We start from the raw sequence: 18,015 nt of genomic DNA on the forward strand, positions 1-18,015 counted from the left end.
GACTACAATGTTTATGTTTTTAACTTTATTTCTTAATTTTCTAGCTAATAATATGAATCACTAGGGTAAAGTAACTTTTTTTCTTTATTTCTCTATTTTGTATCTAAGATGTATACTTAGGTACTTTTTATCTAAGGTGGTGCCATGTGGGATGACATTGTAAACTTTCCACTGTAATTCTGTACTTAAACCTAATTCTAATTCTAGCTCAGATTAGTTGCTCTGGTGAAACTGATGAATGGACACATGAAAATGTCATCTTGATTACAGGTGATGCTACACATTGTTGCTCAACTCTACATTTCGTAAGGACCCAAGTTTTCCCTTCAGTAGTTAATTTTATACATGCTAGAATGAGTATAGTAAGTACACAAAAATATTAGAATGCAGGAGCTAAGTCATGTAATATCCCTTTATGGGCTATCACGTACACGTCTTTTGCTAATGACCCACACAATACATTGCCTGTGTCATTCACAGATGTATACGTTTGCCTTGAGGGTCTTTGGATTTCCATTATTATAACAGACGAAAGAAGTAGTGAGAATTAATATACAAATAAGAAGCAGAAGTAGGCTACTGGGCCCTCAAGCCTGTTCTGCCATTCAGTAAGATGGCTCATCTGTTTCTGTTGTGAATTCCATTTCCAGCTACCTCCAATAACATTAGACCTTAGATTCTTGATGGGTAAGAGAATCAATCCACCTTGGTTTTAAAACGTATTTAATGATCCCTCGTCTACTATGTTCTGAGAGAAAGAATTCCAAAAATGCACAACTTTTAGGAAAGAAAGTTCTCCTATTCAGTGTCCTCAAACTTAATTTTTAAACAGTCTGCTAGTTCCGTACTTGCCCACAAGAGGAAACGTCGTTTCTGCATCAACCTTGTCAAGACTGTGTAGTATCCTATACAATTATCAAGTCATGCTTCACTCATCTAAACTCCAATCTTTTCTTCGTAAGATAACTTGCACATTTTGGGCATCAATTTGGTAAAAGCAAAATACTGAGCATTCTGGAGATCTGAAACAGAAGCAAAAAATACTAGAAATACTTATCAGGCCCCAAGGCTGCATTCTCAGCCACTTACTCTGCTTCTTACACACTCAAGACTGTGTGGCCAAATTCAGCTCTAACTCTATTTACAAATTTGCTGTTGACACCATCACCATCTCAAAACAAGATGAGACAGAGTACAAGAAAGAGATAGCTTAGTAGCAGGGAGTAAAGACAACAATCTCTCCATCGAATCTCAGCAAAATGAAAGAGGTGGTCATTGATTTCAGGAAGCGGAGTGTGTGGCAATGTTGCTGAGGTGGAGGTGGTCAAGAGCTTCAAGTTCCAGGGAGTAAACATCACCAATGATCTATCCAGGTCCATCCATGTTGATGCTACAGTCAAGAAAGCACACTGTGGCCTCTACTTCCTCAGAGAATTAAGGAAATTCGGCATGTCCGCAATGATTCTTACCAATTTCTATCAATGCACCTTGGAAAGCATCCTACGCAAATGCACCACAACTTTGGATGGCAAGTGCTCTGCCAAAAAGTGCAAGAAATTACAGAGAGTTGTGAATGCAGTTGTGAGTCCATACTTAAACCATCCTTCCCTCCAATGAGTCTGTGTGTACAATTCCCACTGCCTTGGGAAAGCAGCCAACGTGATAAAGGATCCCTCACCCCAGTTATACTTATTCCATTGGGCAGAAGATATAAAAGTTTAAAAAGATGGATTTAAGAACAGCTTCTTCCCTCCTGTTATCAGACTTATGAATGGACCTCTCGTGCATCAGAGGTGATCTTTCTCTGCACCTTCTCTGTAGCTGTAACACTATCTTCTGCATTGTGTTCAATTGCCCTGATGTACTTATGTAAGGTATGATTTGTCTAGTTAGCATGCAAAACAATACTTTTCATTAACTCAGTACATGCGACAATAGTAAATCAAACTAAATCAAATCAGTCAAAATTTATAGAGAAAGATTAATGTTTCAGGTTGATGACCCATAATTAGAAACCGAAATGTTAACTCTCTCACTACCAAGCCACATAAAATATCATCTTTATTGACCAACTTCATCTACTCATCACTAAAACTGCTTACTACCAATACTTTCATAACCTGTCTTTCACCTGACTGTACTTCTGTCCATAATATGTCAATCCTGGTCTTGATATCTCCAATATCTTACATAAACAGAACCTTGGATTTTCTATTGTGGTCTTTACAGGATGTCTCAAAGTATTTTTAAAATCAGATGACACATTTTCGAAGTACATATACTTTCAGATCCTAGGACATACAAGCAGAAATAGGTTGTTAGGCACACTAAGTCTACTCTGCTTTTCAACGAGATCATGGCTAATCTGATTATCCTCACCTCCATTTTCCGGTCATCACCATGACCCTTGATTCCCTTACTGATTAGAAATGTCTATCTCAGCCTTGAACATACTTAATGCAACAGCTTCAACTGTCTTAGGCAACCAATTTTCTCCTTTATGTCCTAACATATATTTTAATTAGCTCTTTTCTCATTCTTCTAAATGCTATGATACTGTAAACTTCAAAGTTTTGATAACTAGCTTTGAAAAAATTAGCAATAACTTTTTATCGGGAATACCTGTGTCCTAAGATGAAAGGGATAAAGAGAAATTTATGAAGGAATTAAAAACAACATGCCTGCCAGCCAGCCAAACACCCATCCATCCTTGGGAAGAAGGGGTCAAAGCAATAAAAACATGCAGTTTCCTGGCGGAGTGGAGGTAACGATTTGTTGCCATGTGACAAATGGGAAATTAAGATTGGCTGCATAAGGAATGTCCTGAGGCGAAGGGGTTAATTGCCAAGGTCTGTCTAAATTTTGCAAGTTAATACTAAAATGTAACATGGAACAGAGAAGCATCTACAGACTTGTTTACTTGAGAAATGTATTCAGTATAGGAGATGAATAGATCTAAAGGATTGTCAATAATGTCATATCAGGAGCTGCGGAAGACAGAAAATCCTATAAGAATTCAAATTCAGGATTCTTCAGCAGAACTTTGGAGAACCACACTGCACAAGAATCGAACACTGGACCTCTGCTGGCTGGAATTGTAGCAAAATGCCACCATTAATTATATAATATCTAAGTTGAATTGTATAATATCTAAGTTGTGTGTGAGGTGTAACTTGCTGACTTGAGGGGGTCTGTGCATTCAAAATTAAGTAATTGTTTCAGTATTTTGAGATTTTTTTTACTAATAGCCTAATTATAGGTAGCTTGTGGTAATTTACACAACACTGATATATTATTAAAAACAATCCCTCCTTACCCAGGATCAACCAAGGGAACCATCTCTGAACTGCCTCCAATGCCAGTAAGTCTTTCCTTAGCGAAAGATTTAAGTCGTGCTAATTGGCACGGTTTAGGTAATGGCGCTGGTACGGTTTGGATAATGATACTGGTATAGTTCAGCTAGTGCCAGTGGATGGTGTATGGTTAGCACTGGCATTGGTTTGACAAGTTGGCAAAGGAATTCTCTGATAGCAGCCAGTCCCTGAATTTCTCGCGCGTGACTTACGGCCTCAACCTAGGCTGCAGAAAATGGCGGAATAATAATGAGAGAAAGCTTTGCCTTTGGCCCTCACATCTGTCCCGATAGCGGACCCGAGTCCTTGGTACTCCCGGACCGCATTCACCACTTCACCCTCGATCCTCCCTGAGGCCGACAGCAGCGAGCAAGCGCAAAGCAGGGCCCGGGGCCTAGCGCCTGCGCAGTAAGGGGACCAGGTGATGGCGGACCGTTGCCAAGGGAATGCTTAAGAGATTGTCACATTTTGCATCATTTTTGGGGATTGTTAGGCAATTTCTCTTGTCTTTGATGAAGCAGCCGAAAAAATTACACTGCATTGCCCATGGGCTCCTGGGTAACCAATGCCAGAGTTTTAAAGTTCTCATTCAAATCAATTGTAATGAAAAGTTACTGATGAAGTTCCACTTACTGTCATTCTTGTCTTTCCTTTATTCATTAACAGGGTGAGGGCATCGCTGGCTAGGCAGCCCATCCCTAATTGCACTGTGGGCAGTTGAGAGCCAATCCCATTGCTGTGGGTCTGGAGTCACATGTAGGCCAGACCACGTAAGGATTGCAGTTTCCTTCCGGGAAGGACAGTAGTGAACCAGTGATAATGGGAACTGCAGATGCTGGAGAATCCAAGGTAACAAAGTGTGGAGCTGAATGAACACAGCAGGCCAAGCAGCATCTCAGGAGCACAAAAGCTGATGTTTCGGGCCTAGACCCTTCCTCAGAGAGGGGGATGGGGAGAGGGAACTGGAATAAATAGGGAGAGAGGGGGAGGCGGACCGAAGATGGAGAGAAAAGAAGATAGGTAGAGAGGAGAGTATAAGTGGGGAGGCAGGGACGGGATAGGTCAGTCCAGGGAAGATGGACAGGTCAAGGAGGCGGGATGAGGTGGTAGGTAGGAAATGGAGGTGCGGCTTGAGGTGGGACAAAGGGATGGGTGAGAGGAAGAACAGGGTAGGAAAGCAGAGACAGGCTGGACTGGTTTTGGGATGCAGTGGGGGGAGGGGACAAGCTGGGCTGGTTTTGTGATGCAGTGGGGGGAGAGGAAGAACTGGACAGTTTTGGGATGCAGTGGGGGAAGGGGAGATTTTGAAGCTTGTGAAATCCACATTGATACCATTGGGCTGCAGGGTTCCCAAGCAGAATATGAGTTGCTGTTCCTGCAACCTTCGGGTGGCATCATTGTGGCACTGCAGGAGGCCCATGACGGACATGTCGTCTGAAGAATGGGAGGGGGAGTTGAAATGGTTCGTGACTGGGAGGTGCAGTTGTTTGTTGCAAACCGAGCGGAGGTGTTCTGCACAGCAGTCCCCAAGCCTCTGCTTGGTTTCCCCAATGTAGAGGAAGCCACACCGGGTGCAATGGATACAATATACCACTTTGGCAGATGTGCAGGTGAACATCTGCTTGATATGGAAAGTCATCTTGGGGTCTGGGATGGGGGTGAGGGAGGAGGTGTGGGGGCAAATGTAGCACTTCCTGCGGTTGCAGGGGAAGGTGCCGGGTGTGGTGGGGTTGGAGGGGAGTGTGGAGCGGATAAGGGAATCACGGAGTGGGTGGTCTCTCCGGAAGGCAGACAAGGGTGGGGATGGAAAAATAGCTTGGGTGGTGGGGTCAGATTGTAGATGGCGGAAGTATCGGAGGATGATACATTGTACCTGGAGGTTGGTGGGGTGGTATGTGAGAACGAGGGGGATCCTCTGGGGGTGGTTGTGGCGGGGGCAGGGTGTGAGGGATGTGTTGCGGGAAATGCGGGAGACACGGTCAAGGGCGTTCTCGACCACTGCGGGGGGAAAGTTGCGGTCCTTGAAGAACGTGGACATCTGGGATGTGCGGGAGTGGAATGCCTCATCCTGGGAGCAGATGCGGCGGAGGCGGAGGAATTGGGAATACGGGATGGAATTTTTGCAGGAGGGTGGGTGGGAGGAGGTATATTCTAGGTAGCTGTGGGAGTTAGTAGGCTTGAAAATGGACATCAGTTTCTAGCTGGTTACCTGAGATGGTGACTGAGAGGTCCAGGAAGGTGAGGGATGTGTTGGAGATGGCCCAGGTGAACTGAAGGTTGGGGTGGAAGGTGTTGGTAAAGTGGATGAACTGTTCGAGCTCCTGTGCGGAGCAAGAGACGGCGCCGATACGGTCATCAATGTAACGGAGGAAGAGGTGGGGTTTGGGGCCTGTGTAGGTGCGGAAGAGGGACTGTTCTACGTAACCTACAAAGAGGCAGGCATAGCTTGGGCCCATGCGGGTGCCCATGGCCACCCCCTTTGTCTGTAGGAAGTGGGAGGAATCGAAAGAGACATTGGTGAGCCAGATGGGTTTTTCCCGACAATCAACAATGGATTCGTGGTCATCATTAGATACTTAATTCCAAATATTTTATTGAATTCAAACTCCACTGTCTGCCATGGTGGGAATTAAACCCAGGTCCCCAGAATATTATCCTGGTCTCTGGATTAATAATCTAGTGACAGTACCACTAGGCCATCATCTCCCCTATGGCCGCTCCTTCATCCCCTCGATATTCCCAGCATTTTACTTAAAATCCTCTGCCATGTTTTCACCCTCTGTGGTCTCACCCTCCCTATCTCTGTAAATACCCTACACCCTCTCCAAAAGCTCCACAGTCCTGTAATTCTTGCCTTTTGTGCATCCCTGGTTTTAATCACCCTTCTATTAGTGGCTGTGTCTTCAGTCACCTTGCCCTAAACTCTAGAATTCCCAACCCACATCTCTTCCATTTCTTTCGGATTTCCCTGGAAAAAAACACTGGCCCTTTTGACCCAGCTTTTTATCACCTGCTGTACTGTATGTGGCTCCCTGAAAATATTTTCATAACAATTCTGGGAAATGCTGTAAATTGGTTTATTACATTTAAGTTTAGAGTTATATGCACAGGCCGTTATTGTAAATCTTCCACGCAATGATGGCTGAGTGTTCTTCTATTCCACTACATAGCCTGTCTGCTACCTAGAGCCAAGCAAGACACAAAGACAAGAGCCCAAACTGGGCAACATTCCAACGGCTGTTCCTGTTTTATTTTCTCTTTACTGTACAATTGAAGATAAGTCACAGCTGCTGGTCCCAGCTCATTACCCATAGTGATTTTCATGCAAGATGATGAGTGCATTCTGCTCCTAATAGGTTATGTTTTAATGAAAGTGATAATTCATTTAGCAGCTCAATTAGCGTTTTCAACTGGTTGGATTTTGCATTCACGTGTGGTCATGTGTTGCTGTGCATTGAAAACTCATCAAGGATCATTGCGATTATGTGGCAGACTTTCCTGGCCTGAGGAAAAATAAAATGGCAACGGTCAAAATAATGGTTCTTGCTATTACTTGATTTCTCACAAGCAAATACTCCACCGTGACTGCATTACAATTTGCTGATAGATCTGGGACTGATATGCAGCTCCATGCTTAACTGCAACAGATTGTATCTAACCCCTCCGGTGAGAGATGGCTTATTAAAGAAAAATAACATCAAGCACCCAGTATCTGCATCAATTATGCTTGAATACCGTGTAGGCCTCTCTGTGCATATTTCCATAATTCCTTTTGTTCCCTTTCAACAATGATGCTCAGTCACGAACTCAGAAGAGAACTCCCTCTTATACCACTTCATCATGTTTCCATTCATGTCACTTTGGCTTTTCTGAGTGGACCTAGCAGTACTAAATTTGGAGCTATGTATTGCTGACCAAGTAAGAACTAATGCAGGCTATCATGTTATAGTTCACATGCCCCTCTACATTTCATGGTCAGACTCAGTGGTTGTTTTGAATCGATGAAGGCAGTGATGAAAGGCTGTCTAACTCATTTTGCCTACTTCTTAAGCTGCAGTAATTTATATTTCAGTTTAAACTGTGCCCATCCTCTTACCTCTTCCAGTTGAAGGGCGATTGTCTGTGGTTTAATTATGGAGCCAAAATTGATTTCCATCTGTCGGATTTTTGATCCATCGGTTGGGTGCAAGGAGCGCATTGTCTGGATCTCCATGAGAGGAATCTTTAGGAGCTCACACTGCAACAAATTATTAATTCTACAATCAAACATGTTTATAAATTGGCAGGCTTACAGTGTAGAGATATCATCAAATAACAAGCAGCACACTACAAGTTTGTTAATAACATCATAAGAAATTGGAGCAGAAGTCAGCCATTTAGCCCATCCAGCCTGCTCCACCATTAATTAATGTCATCACAGTGGCCATAATTCCACTTTCCTGAGTGTCCCCATATAGGTATCTGTCAGGCGTCATGTGCCTGGAGTAATGTGACACTTATGTAGGCTGTTAGTGTCCAATGTATCCTTACGTGGAATTTATTTGACAGAGCAGATTGCCAAGAAATTTGGAGCATGTAGTATACTATACCTTGGTATTCTCATTTAAGATAATTAGTTCTTCCTGATTGACTGCTAAAATGCATGGAGTTGGTATCCAATGTTCACTTGTCTTTTTCACAGTGAAGATATTGTAACCAAATAGTGGCATAGCCTTCACTTCACCTGAACATGGAAGGAAGAGAAAACAGAGTGTCATTCCAGATTTGTAAATACCAAATTGAGCATGGGAAGGAATCAGAGGGATTGTTGCACTGGACTATATTAGACTGCCTGTCCAGTGGGTGGTGATAGGGTTTTTCACTTAGTTTGACCTTATTAATGTTGCTCATGCCATCAGACCTCTTACTGAGTTACTTTGTACCTGATATGGGCTGTACAACAATGGAAATGTATGCACCTGAAAATCCAATGCCATGATGGAAGCATATCTTCTTTATTCTACAATGGTTCAGAGTCACTCATTTCACATATCATAAACTGCTGAATAAACAAAATTCTCTCAGAATCCTCACATTGCCATAACTTTATTGTGTTACCTATAACATCCCATTCTTGTTACCTGTAACATCCCAGTTTTTTGATAGTCAGGCTAGCTTAAAGCAGACATTTCCATATAAATGACATTGCCAATGAGATGACAGAACCCCATCACCCTGAAGAATGCCAGGGATGAAAGGGCTTCATCTACCTCTCCACTGAAGTTATTTTACACTTTTGAAAATGTTATTGCATCTGGTGCTTGCACTGTACTAGTTGAATTGTCTGTTTTTTCCTTCACATATGCTGCAGAAGAATTAGAGTTAACGTTTCAGGTCTGGGGAACAGTGTTCTGAGGAAGGGCCACCAGACCCGAAACATTAACTCTGTTTTTTCTTCACAGATGCTGCCAGACCTGCTGGGCTTTTCTAGCAACTTTGGTTTTGTTCCTGATTTACCGCATCTGCAGTTATTACGGCTTTAATAGAGATTGCAGAACAAATTTAACTTGACTCAACATAACCCTCTCCCCACCAACCTAACTGGACCTGTCAGATCCCATCCCCAACCTGACATAAATGCTTCTTCACCTCATACCTCACTGGACCTTAACCCATTCTGAATGGACACCCCTTCTCCAAGCCAGAACTGCCACCTATTCTCTTTCTCCTCCACTCCACCCCTATTCCATCACCATTGGCCTCAATATTTCTCTCAAATTCAACAACACTGACTTTAGTCATTCCACTGTCCCCAGCTGTGTCAGACAATCTCCCAACCTGACACCATCACTGGCCACAGCTCTGCTGGACATGATCCCTGTCACATTCCTCAACTCTAGCACACAATAGCTACTCCTAACCCTGTTGGATCTGAGAAGCACCACCAATCCCTAATTGGACAGTGGTACCTCTTCTCCCTCCTCTACCTGACCCCTTGACCCCTGAGACAAGTTACCGAAACCAAACCTGCTGGACTCCGCCTATCCCATTCCCAGCTGGAGAGGCTGTTGGACAGGACACTCAAACTAACCCAGCCAGACCCAATCACTCCCACTCCTAACTGCTGAGATCCTTAGACAGAACACTCACTCCAACCCTGCTGGACCCAGCCTCCCCCTTCTACCTGAGGCCCTCAGACCTAATATGCACTAAAAACCTCCTGAACCCAGCCACTCCCAAACCTTGAGACCCTTGGACCGGCTAACCACTCCAACTCTCCCAAACCTATGCACTCACCCACCATACCACACCCTGGCCTTAACACATTTGACATCCAATCAGCTGAAGCTGTCAAAGTGGCTGACCGTGGGGATTGTCATTGGTTTCAACAATAACCTTCTGATGACTGGCTGCAAATATTTCTGGACTGGTCTCTTTCTTTTTGTAACAGGAGATTTCTATCCAGGAATTTTCAGACTGGAAATTCTCTCAGTGTGCCTCTTCATTTTTCTGTCTGCTCAGGTCTGGAAATGGGGTTTCTCACCCTGACTGGAATTTCTGTGCCAGTGTAGGTGAAGAAACACCATCATATATTTGTAGCCACTAGTTCAGAGACAAATAGACGCTGTCTATTATACTGTTTAGGATAGAGGAAGAACTTGCATGTAATGATGTCCATCCAGAAGTGGAAAGAATAACGATGTGCTCGCTTGCTGGGGTCACACACCAGTTCTGTTCTATGGGATTTGGATGAGGCTGATGGGTGTACACACTAATGCTGAGCAAACTGATAAGTCTGTCAGAAACTAGTATACACTGTCAATGGGCTTGGCATGCTGGGTGTACACTTGTTGCCCAGTAGGGGGCCTTTAACATGGGTCAAATGCAGGTAATACAGAGGACTGCTACAGAATGAAAGAATTGTGACTCCCAGCAGGATAATGGACATTCCTGTTCACACTGCAGTGCCTGTGGTCACATTACAGATGAAAATTAAGTGACTGGAATCTCTTACAGTTCATGAAAATAGCTAAGTTCACGTGCAATGCAATGTCACTGCGGTCAATGACATCTAGAACATTGGTGAAGCCTGTGATATAGATAAAGTTTTGTACTCCCTCTGCCTACTCATCTCTAACTAGAGGGAATTAAGTCATTTTGATATGTTTAAAGAACATCAGTCATGTCTCTTATTCAGTAGTACGCTGTTATGTCTCCAGCAGCAGCCTGAAAGAAGAAAATAACAGCCATGAACATCTCGGTTGACCCAGTCAATGCTGTCCCTGCTCAGCTTTGAAGTTGGCAGCTGTGGTGACAGCAGTTGGCAGCAGACACAACCTCTTTTGTGAAGCAAAGATGTGTTAAGCTGTGTGCTATGCTGCAGCTGAGGTAAGAGAATGGTTCCATTCACTACCAAGATGATCTGACAGCTCTCCACTTCCTTTTTAAATGGAGACCCAAGCATTTTCCATCCACCACCACCCTCCTCTGCTGGGATGAACTTACTGTCCTATGGAACAACTTCTTCAACTCCATGCTCCGTCCAAATGAAAGGTATGTCTGTGGGTACCACTAATCTTTGGAATTCGAACCCCAGTGAGCAGTAGAGACAGTGAACCTATTCAAGGCTGAGTTAAACTAATTTTTGATTTGCAAGGCAGCAAAAAGGGGGAACTCAGCACATCATTGGAAATGGTAAGTCTGAAGCATTCGCAACAATCTTCAGCCAGAAGTGCTTGAGTGGTTGATCTATTTCAGCCTCTTTCACAGGTCCCCAATATCACAGATGCTTCAGACAATTCAATTCACTCCAAATGAAATCAAGGAACAGCTAAAGAAATTGGTTACTGCAAAGCTATGTCTTTTGACAATATTCCAGGAATAGTACTAAAGACTTGTGCCTGAGAAATTGCTGTGCCAAGAGCCAAACTGTTTTAGTACAGCTATACCACTGGCAATGTAGAAAATAGTCCTGTTATTCCCTGTGCAGAAAAAGCAGGACAAATCCAGTTGGGCCAGTTACTGCCGCATCAGTCTACTCTCAATTATTAGTACAGTAATGGAAGGTGTTTTCAACATCTTGCTATTTCAATTGATTGCTATCAAACAGCAGTTGCATAACAATAACCCCAGTTCGGATTCCACGAGGGCCAATCAACTCCTAACCTCTTTACAGCCTTAAGTTCAGATCTTGTGTCTATGTTTGAACTAAGAGGTGGGGTGAAGGTGACTCTCTTTGACGTCAAGGCCGAGGTTGACCAAATGTGGCATCAAGAATCCTGAACAAAACTCAGTGGGAATTGGGAAAACTTCCTGCTGGTTGGAGTCATAGCAGAAAGGAAAATGATGTGATTGTTGGAGGTCAGTCATCTCAACTCCAGGATATCCCGCAAGAGTTCCTGAGAGTAATAGAAAACTTGTAACAGTTAAAATCAGCTCCTGCTTTCCCTAAGTCTGTCTACAACCTATATCTACATGGCACAAATCATGAGTGAGAAAGCTTGCTCCCATTTGTCTAAATGAGTACAGCTCTAACAACACTCAAGAATAATTGAAAGAATCCAAAACATAGCAATCTGGTTGATTGGCACCACATCCACAAGCATCAACTGCTTCCATCACCAATGCATAACAGCAGCAGTATGTTATATCTACAAGACGCACTGCAGAAATTTACCAAGCCTCCTTAACACAGTACCTTCCAATCTTATGACCACTACTGTCTAGGACAAGCCCAGTGGACATAGAGCAACACTGAATTTGCAAATATCATTCTCTGCCATGTGCCGTCCTGACCTGGAAATATATCTTCATCCCTTCATCATCACTAGTTCAGAATCCTAGAACTCCCGAGCAGCACTACAGGTCTACCTTGTTCCTCTAAAGCAATTTCTTGAGACCAAGGATGATTTTATTCCACTTCGAAGCTGTGGACCCTGAGGTGACTAAGTTGTGCAATGCTGTATGCACACATCATGCCACTGCTAGGCAGATGGTATTTCTTAGATTTCTGCTGTTTCGGCCTGGCCTCCACTTCAGCCTGTTTTGGATGCTCAAGATGGCTAGAACTTTCGTAAATGTTTCTTTTGCAGTTTAGGTATTCTCAGACAAGACATTCCCATGAGTCAGTGAACTGTGGCATCTTTTCAGGGAGATTTTGAGGATATCCTTGAAACATTTTCTCTCCCCACCTTGTCACAGCTTGCTGTGTCAAAGTCTGGAGTAGAGCGTGCTCTTTGGGAGTCTTCTGTAGATAGTGTGATCCACCCAACCCAGCTAATTGTCAGTAACCAGTGCCTCAACAGATGGCCCTCCACCACATACAGTGCAGCAATATAAAAAAAGGCTCACCAGCACCTTCTGAAATAGGAATGATAGCAAATGTTGTTCTTGCCAGGGATAGAATATGATAGAATAGGAATAAGACTCTATGATCAAATCTTTAAAAAACAAGTCATTAAAGCTGATAAAGTCTGCAGTTTGAGAATGCATTTGTTTGAGTTGATCATGTGTTGGGTGAGATGAGATATCAGAATGTTGTAAAGATATTAGTAGACATCTATCATTATAAATGCCTTGACAAAAAATCTTTGAGGAGTATGGTATCCACAAATAAAAACGGTGAGAATTCTTTGCCTAGCACCCTTGACCATGATGTCTTGGGTTTTGTATGGTGTATACACCACAGAAAAAGCCATTTGCCCCATCCAGTCCATGTTAGCGTTTATGCACCACTGGAACATCATTCCACCTCCCCTCATTTAAATCTAATATCACACCCTTGTGTTCTCTCCTCAAACTACTGTTTGTCTAGCCTCCCCTTAAATGCAATTATTATTTGTTTCAACTATTACCTTTTGTAATTTCTGAAGAAGGGTCCAGACCCGAAACATCAGCTTTCCTTCCCCTCTCTTGCTGCCTGGACTGCTGTGTTCATCCAGCTCTATACCTTGTTATCTCAGATTCTCCAGCATCAGCAGTTCTCACTATCTCCGAAACCAACGGCAGTTTTGTTTTTATACAGATGGAGTTGAAAAGTAGGAAGTTATGCTAATACTCTACTGAATGTTGGTTGGAACACACTTAGAATACTGCCTGCTGTTTTGGTCAGTATTAAAAGAATAATGAAGTTGGTGCAGAGATGATACACAGGGATAATTCTGGAAATCTATGGGTTTATGCACCTAGAAAGGACATCCAGCTCTATACCTTGTTATCTCTGCTGTTGGTTTGTTTCTTTTGACAACCCTGCTAACTAGGGCTAAATGATCTGTCAATATTTAGCAAATCAAACAGAGGGCATCTTGAGTTACAGATTTAAATTTACCAGGTTATTCTTTCTATCCACCAATTACCTCATGTTAGGAAACATGCTAAAGCACGACCTGACACTTACAAAAATGCATCAGGTTCACTAAATGCCACTCTAAGTACAACTTTTCCTTGGGTTGCTATTTTTGTGAAAACTATTGGGTTACTGAAGGCTATGGGAAACATGAAGATAAACAAAGGCTTAAATGTCTTCACAGGTAAGTTTAAAGGCCTTTGGCAATGTAAACTGTCATAAATAGATGCTTTTGGAAAAGGTGAATGTATTACTAATGCAGTGATTGATCATAGGGCTCGTTAAAAGATACAAGACTATTGAATTGACCATGAATGTGTAAGGATTCATATCCAGTGGAGTCATTATGAATGCATGGTTGAGTTCAAGATGCACTCAAGGAATCAGCTGCTTAGGCGTTTTACCCAGTGAAGAAGACTGTTAACATTGTTTGACGGTTTTATGAGATTTGATAAGTTTAGCTTTCTTTGAAGTGGTTTTCTGCACTTGTTTGCTTATTCTCAATTATTAGGCATTATTAGTAAGTGGATTAAAGCTTTATTTCGGTGTATAAATGTTTGATAATCAATTTTATAGGTTTGTACAATGGATGACATTTTTCAAGCAGTGTTTGGAATCTTGTTTTTTTTATTTCATGACAACTTCAAACACTTCCCAGTGTTAGTTTAGAGCTCATGAGTTCTGTACTAAGTGCATAGGGGTCTATGAAGGAATGTAGAAGCTATCGGGGGGCATGTATTGTGTGTGAGTGGAGGGGTAAGGTCTGGAAGTGCAAATTACCCTGAACACAATTGGTCCAGTTATCCAGGAAAGTAACGACAGCTTACTAACCTGATGGTTGGTTCTGTTTCAGGTGGACCTGACTCCAGCCTGCATCTGACTCTGGGGGATATCGGAGTTCCCCGAAAATCTATTCAGGAACATAACATTGGGAATCAGCCTGACTCTCATTTCCTATACAAATTTTGAAAATTTAGCCCTGGGCTTACATCTTCCAAGTATAAGTGATCTCATTATTTTTCTTACATTTTTGTGTGGAACTTCATTTGCCAATTATTTGTACATTCTGCAAAGTTTATTCATGTTCTCCTAATTTATTGCAGTCTTTCAGTTTTTTTGTTTTTATCAAGCTGTTAGGATGGGTTACAACATATCTTTGGACACCATATTCTGAAGTAGGAGCTGAAACTGGGCCTTCCAGCTAAGAGATAGGGAAACTACCAGAAAATCCCCTCCTTTTTAATACTGATTACAGCCCTGACCCCTCAAGTGGTGTAATCTGCAAACTGTACTTGTATTTTCTGGGCTAATCCTGCATTATGCTGGGGGTGACTGATGAGAGGGAAATCAGTCAGAGTTGTATAAAGATTCCACAGAAAGGTGAGATAAAGAGTAGCAGCTCACTTTCAGTCTTCTGATTCACGTTTCCCATTCCCAAGGCATCCATGCTGTTAGCACTTGCACTAGTCAGTATGGAAGGGTTTTATTCCTATATAACAATGATACCTTGCAATTTCACTACCAGCAGCTAAATTACCCAGAATTCTTCAGGGTATAGTACAACTGCCCAAACCATGGAACAACGACCTTTTGATTGTTTTGTACAACTTGCACACAGTGTAAGTGCAGTGCTTACACACAGTGTTATCCTTGTACATCCAGTTTCTGCGCAGCACATGGAATTCTCACAAGGGAGATGGCAAGGGAGGTGGTGAGAAAGGCAAATAATTAGGGTGGCAGGGTGACTCAGTGATTAGCACTGCTGCCTCGTGGCGCCCGGAACCTGGGTTCGATTCTGCCCTCGGGCGACTGTCTGTGTGGAGTTTGCACATTCTCCCCATGTCTGAACGGGTTTCCTCCGGGTGCTCCAGTTTCCTCCCACAGATCAAAGATCCTGGCTAGCCAGGCTAAATTGCGCATAGCGTTCAGGGATGTTTAGATTAGGTGGGCTGTAGAGGTGTGGGTCAAGGTAGGATGTTCTGAGGGTCAGTGTGGACTTGTTGGGCCAAAGGGCCTGTTTCCACACAGGAGGGTTTCTATGATTCTATGGGTGAGTTGGCTCCAGACAATATTTGCCTCCCTACTTGCCACTACAGAAATTAAATGCTGGGTGAGAAGGTCTTTCTGCTTAAATCCATTCCTATGCTGTTGCATCCAAACCCCATCTCTGCCGAAACCCCACCCCACATGTCCTGAATGAAAACAACCTCCCTTTTCACCCTTTGATCCTTTAAAATGCAGAGATCCTGTGATGAGCATTGAGACCCAGAAGCTGCTGTAGGTTTTCACAGTTGAGGCTCATTCAGTGCTTAGGAGCTCTTAAGTGGGTGGTTCAAGTTTGCTCTAATAAGTTGTCTTGTACTTCACGCAGAGAGTCAGTCACTCCTGACGTTATCTGCTGCCACACTTATTGCACAGATTGCAACAACTTGGCCTAACAACTGAAGTATTTACAAATCTTGAGCAATAGAGTGGCACACATCTTTTACAGGATATTCATACCATCTTTTTATGTCTTGTTTTTCAGTGAATTGAACTCACTAAAACGATGGATGTCATGCTGTGATACAGAAGTGCTAGAGCACTGTTCTGAAGTATATAAAACAAGTCATGTGCACTGAAATATAGAAAGCCCATTTTGCATTCAGAGAAAATTCCTTGCCATTACCACCAGTATCAAACTCTTGATGTGGAGGTGCTGGTGTTGGACTGGTGGACAAAGTCAAAAGTCACACGATACCAGGTTATAATCCAACAGGCTTATTTGAAATCACAAGCTTCTGCAGCAATGCTCCTTCATCAGGTGAAGCTGGTAATTTCAAATAAACCTGTTGGATTATAACCTGGTGTTGTGTGACTTCCAACAGTATCAAACTCAAAGAAGGTTTGCTGGGGACTGGATCCCATTACTTTCCAGTGGGTCTGTTACAGCCAGCAGGAAGGGGAGGCAGGAATCTGTGCAGCAAGAATCTGTTGAGAGAGTTCAATGGTCAGCATTCATACATGCATTACTTGTAGTTTATATGTGGTAACAAAACATTGAACTTGCCAAAATGAAATATATCAGAATTGGAAATGAAACACATTTTCATGTTCAACACTCAGTGACAGAAATAAAATGTGAACCAGTACAATATTTCTATTTGCACAGAAACCTTTCTGAGGCAAACAGAGCTGTATCATTAACAATTTTGTGCTATGGGCTTTCCTGATAAGAAATAGATCTAAACTGAACATGTTTATTTAAATTACAACTTATTGCAACTATAAAGAGGAGACCTGCCATTATTCTGAACTTGTTCAAACTTGAGGTTGAACCAGCTGAGTGAACCACCCTCATCATTAACCCTGGTTATGTGTGGACATTTCCTGTATGGCTGTTAGGGTAAAGCTCTCAGCTCAGAATTCAAGAATTGTGAAAATTAATTTAATTTAACCAAAAGTGTTCATGAAACTGGATTTTCATTCAAAAGGCTGTTTGGTTCATTAATGTCCTTTTGGAAGGGGACCTGCCTCCACAGCTACTTAGTGTTGACTACATGGCATGTTAGTTGCTGACAGCATGGTGTCTTTAAGGTTGTGCCTTACAACCCAAGAACACATAAAATAATGGGAACTGCAGATGCTGGAGAATCCGAGATAACAACGTGTGGAGCTGGATGAACACAGCAGGCCAAGCAGCATCTTAGGATCTACACTAGTCCCACTTTCCAATATTTGGCCTGTAGCTTTGAATGTTATGGCATTCCAAGTGCCCATTTAAGTGCTTTTTAAAGGTTGTGAGGTTCCCAACCTGTACAATCCAGATTCTCACCACCCTCTGGGTTAAAAACCTTTTTTGCTCAAATTGCCTGTTAATGCCTTGCCTTTCAATGTAAAATTATGTCCCTTGTTATTGACCTTCAACTAAGGCAAACAGCTGCTTCCTATCCATGCCCCTCAATCAGGTGCCCTCTCAACCTTCTCTGCTCTAAAGAAAACAAGTTGAGCTTATCCAGCCTATCTACATTGCTTAAAAAAAATCACTATGATCAGATTTGAACCTGTGTCCCTAGAACATCACTCTGGGATAATTAATCTAGTCTAGTGACATTACCACTACACCACTGCCTCCCCTTGAGAGAGGATGACTGGTGTTGGTTTAACCTGAGGGTCACCCCATCTCAGGTGAGGAGACAGGACCTTCATATAATATCAGCCAGCACAGGAATTAAACTCACACTGTTGATGTCAATGTTGCAAACCAGCCATCTAGCCAACTGAACTAACCAGCCCCACAGAATGTAAATTTATATATGGCTCCTTACTCCCTGCTACCTCTCCGTCTTTATGGAGATA

At 42.7% G+C, this 18,015-nt stretch overlaps 1 protein-coding gene and 1 long non-coding RNA gene across 4 annotated transcripts in view; both read right to left on the bottom strand.

Moving 5' to 3' along the window:
• The window catches only part of LOC125463732 (uncharacterized), a 64,445-nt gene extending 60,696 nt beyond the window's left edge, over positions 1-3,749 (bottom strand). For 2 of the 3 annotated variants that reach the window (XR_007249895.2, XR_009447092.1), the window contains exon 1: positions 3,633-3,749. This is a non-coding gene — a long non-coding RNA (uncharacterized LOC125463732). Of the gene's footprint in view, positions 1-3,565 lie in introns of all 3 variants that reach the window. The other variant, XR_007249894.2, reaches the window with a different exon arrangement.
• A 2,725-nt stretch (positions 3,750-6,474) lies between these two features.
• Positions 6,475-18,015, bottom strand: part of myo15b (myosin XVB) — a 278,965-nt gene continuing 267,424 nt past the window's right edge. The window contains exons 57-59 of the mRNA XM_059653562.1: positions 7,943-8,076; positions 7,450-7,590; positions 6,475-6,856 (exon numbers count right to left, since the gene is read on the bottom strand). Coding sequence (XP_059509545.1) covers positions 6,791-6,856; positions 7,450-7,590; positions 7,943-8,076 — 341 coding nt within the window. The 3' untranslated portion in view covers positions 6,475-6,790. The remainder of the gene's footprint in view (positions 6,857-7,449; positions 7,591-7,942; positions 8,077-18,015) is intronic.

The sequence above is a fragment of the Stegostoma tigrinum genome, chromosome 22 (genome assembly GCF_030684315.1).
Source record: "Stegostoma tigrinum isolate sSteTig4 chromosome 22, sSteTig4.hap1, whole genome shotgun sequence".
NCBI lineage: Eukaryota > Metazoa > Chordata > Chondrichthyes > Orectolobiformes > Stegostomatidae > Stegostoma > Stegostoma tigrinum.